The sequence below is a fragment of the Neoarius graeffei genome, chromosome 17 (assembly GCF_027579695.1).
Source record: "Neoarius graeffei isolate fNeoGra1 chromosome 17, fNeoGra1.pri, whole genome shotgun sequence".
In the NCBI taxonomy this organism is placed as follows: Eukaryota; Metazoa; Chordata; class Actinopteri; order Siluriformes; family Ariidae; genus Neoarius; species Neoarius graeffei.
Genome location: NC_083585.1, coordinates 63,775,582 through 63,795,763, shown reverse-complemented (window position 1 = coordinate 63,795,763; position 20,182 = coordinate 63,775,582). Strand labels below are relative to the sequence as shown.

Sequence of the window (20,182 nt, the reverse complement as noted above, 5' to 3'; positions counted from 1 at the left end):
TATAATTTTACTCAACATTTCAACTTTTGGCGGCACGGTGGTGTAGTGGTTAGCGCTGTCGCCTCACAGCAAGAAGGTCCTGGGTTCGAGCCCTGGGGCCGGCGAGGGCCTTTCTGTGCGGAGTTTGCATGTTCTCCCCGTGTCCGCGTGGGTTTCCTCCGGGTGCTCCGGTTTCCCCCACAGTCCAAAGACATGCAGGTTAGGTTAACTGGTGACTCTAAATTGACCGTAGGTGTGAATGTGAGTGTGAATGGTTGTCTGTGTCTATGTGTCAGCCCTGTGATGACCTGGCGACTTGTCCAGGGTGTACCCCGCCTTTCGCCCGTAGTCAGCTGGGATAGGCTCCAGCTTGCCTGCGACCCTGTAGAAGGATAAAGCGGCTAGAGATAATGTGATGTGATTTCAACTTTTACCAACATTTCATTTTTTCATCGGATCACAAAACCTCACAGATGAGTCAGAATCCCACATCCAGACCCCAGCGTATAGAGGCTGAGTGAATGTGGTGTGGACTCTGTGGAGGAGCCTCATCGTGTCAGAGACGCTGTAGAAGGACAGAGTTCCTGCACTGTGATCCACATACACTCCTATTCTGGAGGATGATTGATCTTCGAGGCCCGTCTTAATGTTGTTGTGTCGGAAACAGACAGAGGAATAAAAACACTCCAGACTCCAGGACTGACTGTTGCATCCAAACCCACACTCATAACCCCGTCCTTTCCTGCTGATCTCTTTATATGAGACTGATATGTCCACACCAACACCCCTCCACTCCACCTCCCAGTAACAGCGTCCACACACACTCTCCTTACACAACACCTGCTCCCAGGAGTCAAATCTCTCTGGATGATCAGAGTATCTCTGTTCTGTCCCACTGCGTGTCACCGCTCTGTTCTTCTCAGACAGAATGAGTTCAGGATTTACTGTGTTTGGATCCAGAGTCAGATAACAGAAATCTAAAACAATAAAATATCCACAGGTTAGATGTTAATCACAGGATTTATAAGAAGTGTGTGTGAGACACCTGTCTGTCGTGAGGCTCCGAAGCGCGTATGGAGTAGAAGGGGGCGTGGCAGACAAAACCATGTGACCGATGACGAAAGAGGCCTCGGCTCGATATAAAATCTGGAGGGCTCCGAACCCATTCCCCTCTGTTTTAACAGTATTTATTGGTCACATTTTAGACACAAAAGATTCAATTAGCAAAACTGTGACCAATAAATACTGTTAAAACATGTGAGAATGAAGCTTTTTCTTTTTAAGCCCACGCACTGTTCAGCAAATGGGGTAACTTTTAATGTGGTAAACAAATGCAACTTTAATCAGAATTATGAATGATGTATGCATTGAAAAATAAATTCACGCCTATGCAAGATGAGTTTTGTTAACTGCTTGTGGAGTGTGGGTTCAGTCCAGTCGTCATCTCACTGAAGCATTTGGCCAGATGGTGCAGGTTTTATATAGAGCTCAGTGGTTGTGATTCACGAAAAGATTCATGACTCGGAGTCTCATTCAACAGAGTTCACTAGCGACACCTACTGTTCAGAGAAATGTACAGCATGTTTTAATTCCTACATCACAACAGTGTTCTGACACTTTACATTATTATTCACACAGTTTTCCATTTTAAAATAACTTATAAACATTAGTTTTTTATATGCCTTTGTTATTCAGTACTCTTATTTTCTCTCTCTCACACACACACACACAGTCTCTGTATGAATTTATGCTCAGTATAATTGTGTCTGCACAGGAAAAGGTTTAGATAAACATGAAGAGGATAACGTGTGTGTGTGTTGGATTCAGAGTCCTTCTGTAGCCGTAGTAACATTTCAGAGAAGCTTTATAGATTTTTATTGAGGAACAGGATTTCTCCTCACTGTGTTTGGATCGAGGCGGTTCCTTTAATGACCTTCTGAATAAGTGTTGTACTTTTGTTTATCATGTCTGGAATTCTGAGATTGATCGTGTCATCGCCATAATTCTCAGCAGTAACGATGTCAGCTCATGAGCTTTATAAAATCCCAGCTTAAAATGTAGATACCATGTCTATAAAATCAACCTTCAAGCTTAGATTTGTGACTTCTGAAGACCATTCAAGTTTAAAAGATGGCAATGATGTGTTAATAAATTGTGGTGAGGAATGTAGATCAGTTTTCCAAGTCCAGTGCATTTGCTGTTAAATATGAAGCCCTTTTTTATTACATAAAAATAAGATTAAGCTCCAACTTGACGCATCGAGGATAATGTACATTTAATCCACGCATGTCACGACAGTCGAGGCGAAAGAAAGAAAAATCAAAAGTTGTTTATGCATTAATAACCAAGTTAATGAACAAAATCTTGCTGTTGGTGGTCCGTCTTCACCCACTGCACCTCATCCCCTTTAGATTCTGCAGTTGCTGCCCCCCATCGTGAAAAACAGGCCCTGGGGTCGCTTCACATTCCTGATGGAACCACTCCAAACAGCTTTCACATTCAGCCATTTTTTTCTTTTCCTCCCTTTTCCCTCAGCATTCTGTACACACAAAATACTTCAGTCTTTAGTGTTGTATCGTGGTGTCTTTTTCTGTTTTGACCTTAACTTTGTCAGTATAATTGTGTGTGAATCAAGCTGACGTTGTTCCTGCTTAGAATTATTATGAGATTAATTATGATGATTAGAATTATCACCAAACCTAAGTTATTTCAATCCTGACGTGAATACTCGTCATATTAATTCTAGGTACTATTCCCCACATGAATTTCATTCTTCCCAAGAACTTCGTAATTATCCCACACCCAAACGAAGGTTGGAGAAGGATATAGAAACAGGTTCTGTCCATCAACCTGTCCATCTGGTCACGTTTTCGTTTCTGGGCCATATCTTTAAAACTACTGAAGATATCTTCATGAACCTTTGTATACTTATCAAGCAACATGTGAACTGGTGCCTTTTGATATTTTCGATTTTTGGAAAAAAGTATTTTTCAAATTTTTACATAGTAATAGATTTTGACTTTGAGCAATGTTCGTTTCTGGAGCATATATCCAAAACTATTCATGATATGGATCTGAAACTTGGTATACATGTTAACAAGGTGATGTAGATGAGCCTTTTCATACAAAGAAATTTGAGAAATTTTAATTTTTCATGTTTCCATGGAAACAATTTCAGACTTAGTCTCTAGGGTAGGTTTGGTTTTCAGAGCAAAACTTGAAAGCTATGAGTGGTTTGGTCTTGAAAGTTGGTATATGTGTTGATGAAGTAATGTAGATGTGCCTTTTGATACTAAGACGTGAAATTTTAATTTTTAGCTCACCTGGACCAAAGGTCCGGTGGGTTTATGTCATGGGCTGCTGAGGTCAGTGTAAAGAGGTAGGGTTAGTTTCCTGCAGCAGAACTTCAAAAACATGACAAATAATATCTTGAAACTTGGTATATAGTGCGGGGGATATAGATGACTGTCTTCTTGTTTATCTGACAAGTTGTTCTCTTTCCTTCACTATATTAACAGGATCCTCTCAGCTAAATTTCATGAATTTCAACACATACTCAGTATTTTAGATCATCTATTGAAGATCCTTTGCCTTTCAGAAACCTGGCATTCAACTCAAAGATAGTTTTGTCAACTTTTACTTACATTTCCCAACACTCTAAATTGGACTCTTCATAAATTCCTGAAGTTATAATCTAAGAGATGACCTTAATACTTCTTCTGATCAAGACGAATCAGTCTGTGTTGAGCTTCATAATGAAGGCTGGAAGAACACAGTTTGTGGTGTGAGATACAGACACCAAAACAGTTCTTTACAGCCATTTCTGGATAAGCTTTCAATAATAATTGATAAAATCCATGAGGAGTCAAAGCTTTGTATTTTTGTGGGCAACCTAAACTTAAATCTGATGAATTCAGACACTCGGATACCTACAGGTGAATTTATCAATACTTTATCTTCCTATTCGTTTCAGCCATGTTTATTGACGATCTCATCTCATTATCTCTAGCCGCTTTATCCTTCTACAGGGTCGCAGGCAAGCTGGAGCCTATCCCAGCTGACCCTGCACAGGATAAGTGGTTAAGGATAATAGATGGTTGGATGACTTAAATATGCTACATATAATGGGAATATTTTATAATGACCTAATGAACCATTTTCCCAACTTTTTGTCTATTGACTCAATTCACCCTCCCCATTGAATAAGCAAGTTTAGAGAAGAGAGTTCCTATGGCAGGTGGCACAGTGGTGTAGTGGTTAGCACCATCACCTCACAGCAAGAAGGTTCTGGGTTCAAGCCCAGTGGCCAATGGGGGCCTTTCTGTGTGGAGTTTGCATGTTCTCCCTGTGTCTGTGTGAGTTTCCTTCACCGTCCAAAGACCTGCAGGTTAGGCTAATTGTTGGTTCTAAATTGACCGTAGGTGTGAATGTGAGTGTGAATGGTTGTTTGTCTCCATGTGTCAGCCCTGCGATGACCTGGTGATTTGTCCAGGGTGTACCCTGCCTCTCACCCATAGTCAGCTGGGATAGGCTCCAGCTTGCCTGCGACCCTGCACAGGATAAGCAGTTATGGATAATGGATAGATTTCATATGGTTCAATGAAGATGCATTCATTTATGGTTTTCAACAAATTGACTGCTCTAGCCAGTCCGATGGTGAGCCTGATATTCATGACATTCTCCAGCTTTCTTGAAAACTCTGATGAAATTATTACCGCTCATGTTCCTCTGAAAAACCATGTCAAGGAAGGAAATCAAACTCAAATCTGAACCTTGGATTTCCCCTCAGTCTTAGAACAATGAATTATAAAATCAAATTGTATAGAAAAATCGATCAAGACGAGAAATCAGTGCCTGTATGCGCAGTACAAAGTGTAGAGAAATAAGCTAAACCATTTGACTCCTATAGGTAAAAGGATCTAGCAAATGAGTTCAATGTTTATTTTGCAGACATTGGTAAAAGTATCAGCCAAGCAATACCAAAGGTCAACAAAATATTTTCAGATTTTCTTGCTTCTCTGACAAGCGACAGCTTTCTTCTTAGTCCTACATGGACACAAGAAATTCAAGGCTTTTTTCTCCGGCTCAAGTCTGGAGAGGCTTGTGGCCCCTTTAGTATTTCTGTAGCCCTGTTCAAGATATTAAACTCAATCTCAAAGCCTGTGGAGATCCTACATCACTTCTCCTTTACTTCTGGTACTGTTCCTGATTCTTTTAAACTTGCTCGTCTCAGACCCGTGTTTAAAGCAGGAGCTCAACTGTTAACTTCTAATCATAGACCAATTTCTCTTTTGTCAATTTTTATCAAAAATATTAGAAAAACTCATGTAAAATAGGCTGAATACATATCGAGAAAAGTTTGATTTAATATATTCTGGTCAGTTTGGTTTCCGTGACAACAGATCTACAGAACATGCACTTTTACTCATCGCTGATAAAATCCAAAGAGCAATTGAAGATGGTAAATTTTCCTGTGGTATCATTCTTTGTCTGAGTAAAGCCGTTGATGCCATAGATCATGATATATTGTAAGAAAAATTATATTCTTATGGCATCCGTGGGATTGTCCACGATTGGTTTGCCTCATATCTATCAAAAAGACATCAGTTTGTTTCAATCGGTAATATTTTATCCAGCTCTTTACCAATTTCAGGTGGAGTACCACAGGATTCGCTTTGTGGCCCCCTTCTATTTCTCTTATACATAAATGATTTTATGAACTGCTCCAATATATTTGATTTTCATCTTGTTGCAGGTGACTCAAATTTATTCCTGGCAGATTCGTCTTTAGATTCTCTAGAAGCCAGGGTAAAGTCTGAATTAGTCAATATTCGTGAGCTTGGTTGCAAATTTGAATTTCCCTCCGGGGATTAATAAAGTACTTCTGATATCATCGCATGGCTTTGTGCAAATAAATTCTCTCTGAATGTTGACAAAACAAATTTTGCTCTTTTTTAATCCACCCCAAAAGAAACCGAGCAGAACCATTTCCTGAAAATTAATTATAAGCCGATTAAACAGAAGAACCACATCAGGGATCTTGGAGTAGTTTTCGACTCTCACCTCATCAGGAGGAAACACATCCACCAGTAGAGCAAGAAAATCTCCAGAGGCTTTGGAATTATTGCTGAGCTTCATCACTATATTTCTCAAAGTATTCTAACTCAGCTGTACTACTCTCTTATTTATTCTTTTTTAATATATGGTGTTACAGTTTGGGGTAATACTTATGAGACTACCCTTCGACCGATAACTGGACTCCAGAAGAAAGCTGTCAGAATTATTAATTTAGCTTCTTTTAATGAACACACACCTCCTATTTTTAAAAAGCTGGAGATGATGAAATTCTCTGATTTTATAGATTACTTAAACAGTATTTTTATGTTTAAATTTCATTCTAGTTTATTTGCTGCCTGCCTTTGATAACTTTTTGACACTTTTAGCATCAAGGCACAAGTATAAAACTTGACTGGCTTCGAGATCTTCATTTTGTGTTCCTTCAGCCAGAACTAACGATGGCAAGTTTAATATTCGCTTCAAAGCTGCTGCTCTCTGGAACAGTATTGATGAATCTTTCCAGAGTCTTAGCTTCAGCAATTTCAAGCGTTCTATCAAAAGTACGATTATCGCTTCAGATCAGCATTCCTTTCTCTTTTCCTCACACTGTCATTTCATTTTTTCCCTCTTTTTATTGTTTTTTTATTTGTTGAAATATTGTATTTTATCATTGTGCCTCTGTGCGACTAGCTTTCTTCTTTATAACAGTAATCCATTTTTTTTTCTGCCGAGTGAGATTAGATTACTAGTTATTTCTAGGCAGAATTTTATCCTTCGTATGTATTAGATTTGTGTGTGATATAAATAAACTATTATTGATACACATTCTGTGTGTTGTAGGTCAAAAGAAAGACCATCATGTGGGCGGTCCTCCTCTGAGTTGAAGAGTGTGTGTGTGTGTGTGTGTGTGTGTGTGTTACACCTACACTGCAGGAAATCTTCTCTGCTCTTTGGTTTTGAGGGTAAAATCATGTGAACTGCTGCAGCTGTAGAGACACAGAGACAAAATGGAGACTGAAAAATGACACGAAAACAGTTTAAAGCATGAAAATGAAAAATTAGATTCCTCACTGCTCTCAGTCAGACACGATTTAGAGATCGGCCAAAATGTCATCACACTGTGCAGCATTTGAATGTAAGAATCATGAGAAGCAAAAAACTTTTCCCAGCTGAAGCTCTGACAATGTGTGTGTTTTTACTTTCTGATGGATTTTATGGAGGAATTAAGGCCTCGGTTCTGATCTAATGTTCATCATATTTGTTATGTGTAAAGTTCAATAAGATTAGTTTGTGGATTTGTGATTAAGGTCCTGTTTATCTGGGAAATTTATTTGTAATTTGCACATGTAATTTCTGAGGCGGGCAGCACGGTGGTGTAGTGGTTAGCGCTGTCACCTCACAGCGAGAAGGTCCGGGTTCGAGCCCCGTGGCCGGCGAGGGCCTTTCTGTGCGGAGTTTGCATGTTCTCCCCCTGTCCGCGTGGGTTTCCTCCGGGTGCTCCGGTTTCCCCCACAGTCCAAAGACATGCAGGTTAGGTTAACTGGTGACTCTAAATTGACCGTAGGTGTGAATGTGAGTGTGAATGGTTGTCTGTGTCTATGTGTCAGCCCTGTGATGACCTGGCGACTTGTCCAGGGTGTACCCCGCCTTTCGCCCGTAGTCAGCTGGGATAGGCTCCAGCTTGCCTGCGACCCTGTAGAACAGGATAAAGCGGCTAGAGATGATGAGATGAGATGAATTTCTGAGGCTAAGGGCTTCTGCATGCTCTTGCGACAAGGCTTTCGCAGATAGCTTTTCGCAGACAGTTGTAATTTATCGTCGAGCGGGGAGCAATAGGCATGTGCGATGTTATTCACCACCACAACGCAAGGGGGCGCGAAGTCGCGAAATCGCTAGGAGTAGTTGGTGGGTGTGGTTAGTGGAGTGTTTATCCTCCGGTTACTGATAATGACTAGAACTGGAGTCGTATAGATGTACGTACTTCCTCACTTCCTCGATCAACCGCTCTTCGTGCTGCTCCATCTTCGCTTGTGTTTTTAAAAATGTCGGTCGTGAAAACAAACCAAACCGGGAAAGTAGGGAAGCGGAAGTGCGTGTACAGCGGATGTAGAGTGGACCAATCAGAGCCCTCGTCTGCGAGGCTGTCTGCGGTGGTCACAATTTTTGGGAGGTACGCGCAGAGCATCTGCGAAGGGGGGGGGGCTTCGCAGACGCCATCTGCGACGCCATCTGCGAGGACTGGGTTGTCAGCATAAATTGGCCTTAATACTAATGCTTTGTGATTTGATGCGGTTTTGTTCCTGCTTACATTTTATTTCCGTTACATTAATTTTATGGCTCTCTTTACTGTGATACAGAACAAATGTTTGTTTGTTTACCTTGTGGATGGATTACATTGAATTCCTCCTCACAGATTTCCTTGACTCGTTTTTTCAGATCTGAGAGAGATTTCCTCACTCCATCAAATGAGAGATGTTGATTGACAGTGAAGCTGGGTGAGTCGTCACATCCAGGAGAAACACAGAGAGACGGGAAACTCTACAGAGAGGAAACACAGAATAGAGAAGGAGAAAAGTGTAGGAGAGGAACGAATGAATCTCAGACTGAATCAGACCAAAGACACACTTGGGATCTCAGACAGGAACATTTATTGTTGCTGTAATGAGCTTTTAGGAGGAAACTTTGTGAGGAACAGCGCCCTCTGTAGATCAGACAGTGAGTGTTACCTGGAGGAAGTGGATGTGATCGTGTGTGTGTGAAAGCTGCTCCAGCTCAGTGACTCTCCTCTGAAGATCAGCAATCTCCTGCTCCAGTTGCTTCAGGAGTCGTTCAGCTCGACTCAGTTCAGCTTTCTCCTGAGCTCTGATCAGCTCCGTCACCTCCGAGCGCTTTTTCTCCATGGAGCTGATCATCTCAGTAAAGATCCTCTCACTGTCATCTACTGCTGCCTGTGAACGCTTCTGTTAGTACACACACACACACACACACACACACACACACACCCAATGGAGGTCTAATCGGATACTCTGTAAAAATAAACTCTCTCAAGAGATATTTGAGTTGTTTTTGTTAAACCCCGGGTTTTCATTTCTTGTTTTTTTAGTTCACTATTTTAAGGAGATACGCAGAACCTTTATTTTTAAATACATTTCTGAGTGGATAGTATCTCCATCCTTGACTCTTGTATGCTGCATAAATAGGAATCAAAAAATATTTTTTTGAGAGTTAAACTCGACCGCAAATTTGGCATTGGAGCTGCCCCGCTGAGCCAGCCAGCCCTGAGCGCGTGATGTCACTGCGGGAACCGGTTTTAAGGCCGAGGCCTTTGACAGCTATAGACCAAAGTCATATAAATAAAAATTTATGGTGAAAGTAAGAAATACCGTTACCGACTTGCTCAACTAAGACTGATTAAATTTCATTGATTGTGGGTTGACTCATTAAAACAGGATGGGTGTTATAACTTACGCAACATACATCTGCATGCATCTATTCATTCTCATCTCATTATCTCTAGCGGCTTTATCCTGTTCTATAGGGTCGCGGGCAAGCTGGAGCCTATCCCAGCTGACTACGGGCAAAAGGCGGGGTACACCCTGGACAAGTCGCCAGGTCATCACAGGGCTGACACATAGACACAGACAACCATTCACACTCACATTCACACCTACGGTCAATTTAGAGTCACCAGTTAACCTAACCTGCATGTCTTTGGACTGTGGGGGAAACCGGAGCACCCGGAGGAAACCCACGCAGACACGGGGAGAACATGCAAACTCTGCACAGAAAGGCCCTCGCCGGCCACGGGGCTCGAACCCAGGACCTTCTTGCTGTGAGGCGACAGCGCTAACCACTACACCACCGTGCCGCCCACATGCATCTATTTTCACTGATAAAACGTAAAAGGCTCATTAAATAATCAGATGAACTGAGACAATCACATTCTGAAGCAAATTAAATAAATCTTAGACCGGTAACTTAAATACACAATACAAGTTACATGTATTAATCTAAATGCAGGTAAACGTGTTGTTTTTGTTGTTTTGTATCCAAATGAGAGTCGGAGCTTACCCGTCTGCATTCTCGCTTCTTGAAGGCCGATCTTGTGGCCGATTGTTTTGAAATAATCTGACGTTCAGTTGTTCATTCAGTTCTCCATTCATTCGCTTCTTCCACGCAAGGGCGAGATGGCAACAATATCCAGTTTAGAAATCAGACGGCTGCTCCATTCATTCTCCATTTTCTCCATACTGAGTACTCCACCATTACTGCTCAGCTCAGGCAATTACTAAAACCCGGGACGGGACATCGCCGATTTTAGAAACAACCGCAGGGAGGTCGCTGCCTGAGCGATAATATGTCATGTTTCGTTCCATCCTGGGTTTTACCAACAACCCTCGGCTCAAAGTGTGGGAGAGCTGGTGCCACTGAACTTACTTTCCTTTTTTAAAAAAAAAATCTTTATTTTTCCTTTTCTCATAGTTTTATTTAATTGTTGATACTGCACCCTCTTTCAAAACTGGCTTATAGCCAACGCTCCTCAACAGATCAGAGGTTTCGTACGAGTCTTCAGTAAAATGTGCAGAGCAGAGGAGAGACCACTTCGTAGGCGCCCAATGTGCCTGTGAACTTCTCGCAAAATGCATCCAAATCTTTGCAGTTTGAACATTTTTGGGCCATGAATGCAACATAAATCCACCTTCTGTCATGTTGCTGCACCGGCCAGCAACACATCTACATGACATGGCGATAAATTAGCTCAAAACGGAAGCTGGAAGTTGCAGTTACCTCTGTGTTTTAGTATAGCGGAAATGGCGATGGGACCGATAGCCTTCCTGCTGTGACGTTACAGACGTCAAGGTCATTCACTCAGGCTGCTACCTATATGAATCATTTTAATCATAAATATTACGATATTAGATTTGTTGTTAACGCTTAAAACTATTCCTGTGCCATTCTTGGGGTCTCAAGGCATTTATGAACAAAAAATGAGGCCATGGTTCTGCGTATCTCCTTTAAGCAGGTTAATTGAAACACAGCGACTCTTCACTCCTCACCTTAATAGTGTCCACAGCCTGTTTCAGCTCCTGCACCTCCTTCTGCTTCTCCTGGATCCTCTGCTGGGATTTCATCTGCTCCTCCTTTAGCTCATTCTGAGAACAAATAACATACATTTTAAATACACTTCATCATCTTCTACACAATTATAACCAAAAAGAAAAAAAACAAACTAAAAAAAGTCAATAAAAACATTTCAATGAAAACTAGAAATATCGCCTCTAGAACTAACTAAAATTAAAAAACACCCAAAATGAAGTAACTTCTATCTTCATATGTTTGCACCACTTATGATATTATAAGTTTAGTTTTCTGTGAAAATGTCAACTGATTGTTATTTCAAATGTTATTTGTGTGACAGAAACATCAAGGTAGTTCAGCAATATTCTCTGGAGTGAAACTGTTCAAAAGGCAGCTGTGACTTTCAATGGGATTCACAGACAGACTGATCTGAGAAAAAACGCGATGAGTGCTTCTGGGAACATAAAAGAGCCGCCAGATTCATTGCAACTGGTGTTTGGTGGACTGGGGTGCGATCATGGATTGAAAGGAGTTCTAGATGAGTGTGAAAGTAATGATTTGGAGGAGTTTTCAGAAGAGAATGACAGTGAGAGTACTATAAAAGGGAAGGTGAAGATAAGTCAGGTAAATGGAATTACCACCAATTAGATGCTTTAAATGTCAGCGATATGGACACATTTCTTCTGTGTGCAAGTCAAAACCTAGGTGTGCTAGATGTGGAGGCGAACATGAATATGGTAAATGTGAGGAAGGAACAAAAATCAAGTGCTGTAACTGTGGAGGTGAACACAGTGCGGCCTATAAAGGGTGCGAGATGTATAAAAGAGCAATTCAAGTGCAAAGTGTTAAGGTGAAAGAGAGCGTTACTTATGCCGAAGCTATTAAAAAGGTTGACAAAGAAAACCAAGCAAAATCAAGGGTTAAAGGAAATATGACTCCTGTAGTTTTACCCCCGAGTCAAACTCAAACGACTCTGAAATGCTGTAAAGTAACTGAAGAGACTTTAATTGTGGAGAAGAAAAATTTTATTGCTTTTATGGTGGAAGTGGTTAATTGCTCAGCCCAAGTAGCAAGTAGAATTGATAGAATTAAAATAATTTAAAAAGCAGTGGAAAATTATCTAGAGATTCATGAATTGTCAGTTGATTCCATTCACAATATGGTATTAGGGGTATCTGATAGTCAAGCACCATGTGGCAGTTAATAATGACTTTATCTATTCTACAGTGGAATGCCAGGAGCTTAACTGCTAATGGTCAGGAACTAAAACACTTTATTGAGGAACAAGTTGTTAAACCAAACATTATCTGTATACAGGAAACCTGGTTAAAACCATCACTTGATTTAATAATATATGGATACCTAGCAGTGCTTAAAGACAGGGATACTGCAGGAGGTGGAGTGGCCACATTTATTCAGCAGGGGATTAATTACAGAGCTTTAAATATAGATAAAGAGGTTGAAGCAGTTCTGGTTGAGATTTGGGTCAGTAAAACTAAGATTAAAATTATCAACTTTTATAACCCTGGTAAAAGAATCTTGAGAGAGATGCTAGATGGTATATCTCATCTCATCTCATTATCTCTAGCCGCTTTATCCTGTTCTACAGTGTCGCAGGCAAGCTGGAGCCTATCCCAGCTGACTACGGGTGAAAGGCGGGGTACACCCTGGACAAGTCGCCAGGTCATCACAGGGCTGACACAGACAACCATTCACACTCACATTCACACCTATGGTCAATTTAGAGTCACCAGTTAACCTAACCTGCATGTCTTTGGACTGTGGGGAAAACCGGAGCACCCAGAGGAAACCCACGCGGACACGGGGAGAACATGCAAACTCCGCACAGAAAGGCCCTCGCCAGCCACGGGGCTCGAACCCGGACCTTCTTGCTGTGAGGCGACAGCGCTAACCACTACACCACCGTGCCGCCCTGACTTAAACTCAATCATTACAAATATATTATGAGTCAGCAGAAGAGGTTCTTGGCAAATCTTCTGGGATGAGGAAAAAGAGAATGGTACCTTGGTGGTCAGACAATTGTAAGGAAGCAATTAAAGCTAGAAATAAAGCTTTCAAAATTGTTCAATCAAACCATTCCTATACCAATTTAATGGAATACAAAAAAAAAAAAAAATCACATTCAAAAGGTTAAAAGAATTATAAGAGAAGCGAAAAGGAAATATTGGCGTGATTTCTGTTCTAAAATAGGGCAGAAGTCAAAGGGGATGATATTTGGAGCGTGATTAAAAAGATGGGAGGCATTAGAAGGGAGTTTTCCTTACCTGTGATTAAAAACAATGATGTGGAGGCAGTAACTAATCAAGAGAAAGCAGAGATGCTTGCGAAAAGTTTTGTTAAGGTTCATAGTTCACAGAACTTAACTGATGAAGAATTGTCTTGGAGAGTTAAAGTAATAGATGAGAATAGAGGATGACTGGAAAAGCAGGTAATAAGTGAGAGTGTACTTGATAAGGATTTTACATTATTTGAGCTTAGGAGAGCGTTAGATGGGGTTAGGAACACTTCACCAGGGAAAGATGGTATATGTTATAAAATGATTAATGAAGTCAATGACGTGGCTAAATATGTAATTTTAAGTCTTTTTAATAAGATTTGGGAGCAAGGTAGATTGCTTTTGTGTTGGAAACATTCTGTAGTGGTTCCGATTGGAAAACCAGGGAAGGATAAAACTGAAGTTAAAAGTTATAGGCCAATAGCATTAACATCTAATTTATGTAAGATTATGGAAAGAATGATCACTAGAAGGCTAGTGTATGAAACTGAAAAAAAGAGGTCTTGTCTCCCCACACCAGAGCGGCTTCCGTAGTGGACGTACTACAATGGACCCTATTGTATGTTTAGAAAATGAAACAAGGAAAGCACAAGTCAATAATGAATCAGTTTTAGCAACATTCTTTGATAGAGAGAAAGGGTATGATATGCTATGGAAGGAGGGGTTGTTAATTAAGCTGAATAGGATGGGTATTGGTGGCAAGATGTTTAACTGGATTAGAGACTTCCTAAACGACAGAACAATAGAAGTAAGAGTTGGGGTTAACTTCTCTAACATCGATTCAATAGAAAATGGAACATCTCAAGGTAGTGTATGCAGTCCAGTACTGTTCAACATTATCATTAATGATGTTTTTAATAAAATAGATGACATAAGAATCAATAGAGCATTATATGCTGATGATGGAGCTTTGTGGATAAAAGGACGAAATATTGATATTAGAACTAAAATGCAATTAGCTATCAACAAGGTAGAAAAATGGGCATGTGAGTGGGGTTTTCATTTGTCTGTAGAAAAGACTCAATTTATTTGTTTTTCAAAGAAAAGAGTAAGTCCCACACTAGAGCTTAAGTTGTATAACCAGTCCTTAGAGCATGTTAATATTGTTAGGTACTTGGGAGTTTGGTTTGATGTCAAGTTAACATTGAAGGAACATATTCAGAAAATAACTGAGAAATGCAAAAAGGGCATTAATGTTTTGAAATGTTTATCAGGGTACAACTGGGGAGCCTCAGGGATGTCCCTTAAAAGAATTTAAATTGCACTGATGAGATCAGTTTCAGATTATGGCTGTATTGTGTATCTTTCAGCATCTAAGACATTGCTTAATGAAATCAATAGAATGCAGGCTAAAAGTCTCAGGACATGTTGTGGTGCATTTAGAACTTCTTCCATACCAGCGTTGCAAGTAGAATCAGGAGAAATGCCCTTCAGCCTCAGACATCTTAAGTTGAGTATGGCTTACTGGATTAATTTAAATGGACATGAGGCATCACACCCTACTAAAAAAAGTTCTCAATGAGTGTTGGGAGTATGGCAGATCCCAGATTTGTAGCTTTGGATGGGATGGTAACAAATCCATTGGGAATAGATGATATCATTTGTAGTAAGACTGTGCCCCTGGTAACAACTCCACCTTGGTTGTTTTGCTCCCCTACGGTGATCATGGAAACCAAAGAGATAGCTAAATCTGGAGGAGTGGATCAGAACGTAGAGCAATATTTAGGAAGTAGGTACTATAATACAACACAGGTTTATACAGATGCATCTAAAGATTCAGAGGGTAAAACAGGTATTGCAGTTTATATCCCTGATTACAAAATCTCTATTAAAAAGAGAACATCAGATCATCTGTCTATATTTGCAGCTGAAATGACAGCCATTATCATTGCATTACAGTGGATAGAAGAAACTAGGCCCCCTAAAGCAGTTATTTGTTCTGATTCTATGTCATCTCTCACATCCGTTCAAAGTAGAGAATCGTCATGCCGACAAGACTTCATCTCATCTCATCTCATTATCTCTAGCCGCTTTATCCTTCTACAGGGTCGCAGGCAAGCTGGAGCCTATCCCAGCTGACTACGGGTGAAAGGCGGGGTACACCCTGGACAAGTCGCTAGGTCATCACAGGGCTGACACATAGACACAGACAACCATTCACACTCTCATTCACACCTACGCTCAATTTAGAGTCACCAGTTAACCTAACCTGCATGTCTTTGGACTGTGGGGGAAACCGGAGCACCCGGAGGAAACCCACACGGACACGGGGAGAACATGCAAACTCCACACAGAAAGGCCCTCGCCGGCCACGGGGCTCGAACCCGGACCTTCTTGCCGTGAGGCGACAGCGCTAACCACTACACCACCGTGCCGCCCTGCCGACAAGACTTATTGAATGAAATTAATATCTTATTTGCAATCCGTCAACAGAGAATATCAATCCAGTTTGTATGGGTTCCAGCCCATAAAGGAGTTGGTGGCAATGAGGAAGCAGACAAGCTGGCAAAAGAGGCAACCAAAGAAGAGGAGGTTCAGTTAAGTATTCCACTCAGTAGATCAGAAGTTAAAGTGCATATTCTGGACCAATTTAGGTTTATATGAAAGTATGTCCCTTTACACACTCATCCAGAAGGGTAATTTTGCACAAGGCCATCTGTCTACAGCAGAAAAAAAAAATAATAATAACCAAACACATCTTGAAAAATCCCAAGGGAGTCTGGAGCCAGAATCGTGACGTCACCTGCAGAAGCGCTGGCAGGCTACGAGAGCTTGCACGGTTTCAGTGCACAGCCTGTGTAGACCAAGCGCTCCCATTTCTCTCTCACTGTCCTGTCTTTTGGAAAACGATGAGTACTAATCCCATCAAGATTGGTGTTGCTACACCCTCCTACGATACATCTATGAACCATTTTAATAGTTACGCGATAACGAAGAAATTTGCAGAAAACCACCAGGTCGTTTTCTCAGAAACAAACCAGCACTGATGTAGGATTCAGTGGGAGGCATCCCACAGATGATGTCACGAAAAATCAAATGTTTCCCGGGAAATTCAAATGCCAATTTTTTTTCAGAGGCGGCCCAATTCACCTCAAATGGCTTGATTTCAACTGAATTTTTCTGGTATTGCGCAAGGTTAAAAAAAAAAAAATGCAGAAAATGTTACAGATATTTGACCAAAGTTTAATATAAAATAGGAGAATTACACTGATCTTGCTCCTGAATTTACCCGTGATATGCACTTTAAGGTACTCATTAAATAGAGTTAACATATGGCAAGCTGAATGGGATAAGGAGAAGAAAGGTAGACACTTATATAATATACAGAAAGATCTCAAGTAGCAAACCGAGTTACCCAAACAGACAAGAGGAGGTTTGGTTTACAAGACTGAGAATAGGCCATACTGGATTAAATAACAGCTTATACGTTGCAAACAAACATCCATCTGGAAAATGTGAACTTTGTGGAGTGAGAGAGGATGTAGATCATGTTCTTTTAAGGTGCTTAAAATTCTACAGACAAAGAGAAAAACTGAAGAGGGAAGTGAACGCAGTCAAGAAAGCCTTTTCTTTAGACACCTTATTAGGTGAGCCGAGATCAGAAAACATCACTTGTGCTATGATAACATTTATCAAAGAAACAAAATTAGCAAATAGGATTTAGTTTGTTGTTTTTCCTTTTTATTCAATTTTTTCTTTGAAATGACATCCATTTGATTGCACCTCAGTCCAGTAGATGGAGGTAATACACTTTGCTTGTAAACTGCCATAAAACCTGACAGAAGAAGAAGACTGATCTGAGAGCAGTGCGCGTCATCACTGTTCCCTTTTATTTCTCAGTGAGTTTAGAGGGGGGAGACATGCACAGTGCACATCTGGATTCATGGGAGTTATTTATTTGTTCAGCAGTAAAATCCAGAGTCATAGTCAGGTTTACTTCTTTAAGGTGCTGTGTGTACATTCAAAACCACACCCAATTCCACCGGAAGACAACCACACCCAATTTCCACATTCAGAAAGATAAAGATTTTTTTTTTACCTGTAGATCATTAAATGTTATGAAATATGATCTCCAGTTACAGAGCTTTAACACAGTCACGTGAGCACTTTAGCTGTAAAATGCTGGAAGAAGGTTGTTGGGTGTTGGCTGTTTAAAGCAGACTGACTGGTCTGATCTCTAACATTTCTTTACATATTACTGTTTGACTGGAAATAAAAATTTACTTCGCCGAGAATGACAGAGAACCAATTAAATCCACTGAATCGAAATTAGATTAGAAATAGAATTTGTATAAAATGACTTGGAAAAGAAGAATGATGTCCAGTTCTCACCTGTTTTTCATTTCTTTCTGCTTTAGTTGAAACTGTATTAAAGGAACCGGATTAAAGGAACCATCAGTGAACATCGGGATTGAACTTCATCAATCTAGTGAATGTTGACATTAAGGCAGAGTTTTGACCAAAATCTCTGCAGAGATTTGAACTTTCCAGAATCGGGATCATTCATCCCAAAGAAGTTTTCAGAAATGGACCACAAATCCACTCACATTCAGAAAGATAATTTTTTTAACCTGTAGATCATTAAATGTTATGAAATATGATCTCCAGTTACAGAGCTTTAACACAGTCACGTGAGCACTTTAGCTGTAAAACGCTGGAAGAAGGTTGTTGGGTGTTGGCTGTTTAAAGCAGGCTGACTGGTCTGACCTCTAACATTTCTTTACATATTACTGTTTGACTGGAAATAAAAATTTACTTCACAGAGAATGACAGTCAGAGAACCAATTAAATCCACTGAATAGAAATTAGATTAGAAATAGAATTTGTATAAAATGACTTGGAAAAGAAGAATGATGTCCAGTTCTCACCTGTTTTTCATTTCTTTCTGCTTTAGTTGAAACTGTATCATGACCTTTATGTTCATCCGTCATACACAAATAACAGATGAAGCTTTGGTCAGTACGACAGAAGATCTCGATCAGTTTGTCGTGTTCAGAGCAGATCTTCTCTTGGAGCTCTGCACAGGCTTCAACTAACCTGTGCTTCTTAAAGGCAGGAGACTGATAGTGAGGTTCAAGATGAGCTTCACAATAGGAGGCCTGACACACCAGACAGGACTTGACGGCTTTGTATTTTCTCCCAGTGCAGGAATCACACTCCACATCTCCAGGTCCAGCGTAACAGTGAGCAGGAGAAGCAGCTTGGAGTTCAGTCTTCTTCAGTTTCTCCACCACTTCAGCCAGCATGTTGTTCCTGCACAGAACAGGCCTTGGAGTGAAAGTCACTCTGCACTGGGGGCAGCTGTAGACGCCCTTCACATCCTCCTGATCCCAGCAGCCATTAATACACACCTTACAGAAACTGTGTCCACAGGGAATAGTCACAGGATCCTTCAGGAGATCCAGACACACTGGACAGCTGAACTGATCCACAGAAAAATGATCTACTGAAATACCAGCCTCTGCCATTTTCCTGTACTGAGAGAGAGAAAGACTCTGAACTTTCTGCTGAGTTTCGTTTTCTCTGAAATGAACTTCCTGGTTGTGTGTGTTCTGTGTGGCAGAGAGAGTGGGCGTGGCTTTAAAGAGAGGGCTCCTTTTTTGTAATGTGTCAGTAGGGGCCTGGCTATGTTAGCAAATTGCCATTCAGTGTGAAGAGATTTGAAACAGTGTGTGTGAGTGTATTTCCTACAGGGCGTATAGACTTGAACAATCTTACCAGTGATAGTTCAAGTGAACAATGACCACATCCCTCTCTCTCTCTCTCTCTCTCTCTCATAAACAGGATTCTGAAGTGATTAATTGATCTGACCATCCATCCATCCATTCTCTGTAACTGTGATTAAAAACATTTTATATTGAATTTGTTGTAATGTTTGCACATAGTTTACTTACATTATGTTTAAATTTCTGATCCCATTCTGAAACCATAATAACCTAATAAACTACAAAATGGTCAAGCAGTAAAAATAAAATTATAAATAAAATGCCCAAGGACAAAATGAAAAAGCAGAAAGGGAAGTGTGTGTGTTTGTGTGTGTGTGTGTGTAAGTACATTCTAAAATTAATCTATAAATACCTCAACAGTGGAAGTGTTTTTGATCAAAGTTAAAAATTAAAAATAAAAATTTCTCCTCTCATCTCCTGACTTCTTGTTCACATCCATAACACCTCATCTCATCTCTCATCTCATTATCTCTAGCCGCTTTATCCTTCTACAGGGTTGCGGGCAAGCTGGAGCCTATCCCAGCTGACTACGGGCGAAAGGCGGGGTACACCCTGGACAAGTCGCCAGGTCATCACAGGGCTGACACATAGACACAGACAACCAGTCACACTCACATTCACACCTACGGTCAATTTAGAGTCACCAGTTAACCTAACCTGCATGTCTTTGGACTGTGGGGGAAACCGGAGCACCCGGAGGAAACCCACGCGGACACGGGGAGAACATGCAAACTCCACACAGAAAGGCCCTCGCCAGCCCCGGGGCTCGAACCCAGGACCTTCTTGCTGTGAGGCGACAGCGCTAACCACTACACCACCGTGCCGCCCCCATCCATAACACATTATACTAAAATTAAAGTCAGAAATGGCCCTGATGCTGCTCCTGAAGATCTTTCCAACACGTCGTTGAAAAATGACAAACACCAACACCAGTCTCATCCTTTTGTAAGTTAAAGAAGGTTTATTGCAGAAACAGACACATAGTGATAAGGGTTCAGCACACCACTCATACCGTCCCTTTGTTCTCAAATCTATATATACTCTT

The 20,182-nt window shown here is 40.8% G+C and overlaps 1 protein-coding gene across 1 annotated transcript; it reads right to left on the bottom strand.

Annotated features, from left to right (window-relative positions):
• Window positions 1–307: 307 nt before the first annotated feature.
• Window positions 308–18,879, bottom strand: LOC132864409 (tripartite motif-containing protein 16-like). The gene is made up of 6 exons (XM_060897828.1): window positions 18,280–18,879; window positions 11,094–11,189; window positions 8,763–8,996; window positions 8,415–8,574; window positions 6,963–7,022; window positions 308–956 (listed from the first exon to the last, which is right to left on the bottom strand). Exons 1-6 carry the CDS (start codon window positions 18,877–18,879, stop codon window positions 421–423), a joined length of 1,686 nt encoding a protein of 561 aa, XP_060753811.1. The 3' UTR covers window positions 308–420.
• Window positions 18,880–20,182: the final 1,303 nt, after the last annotated feature.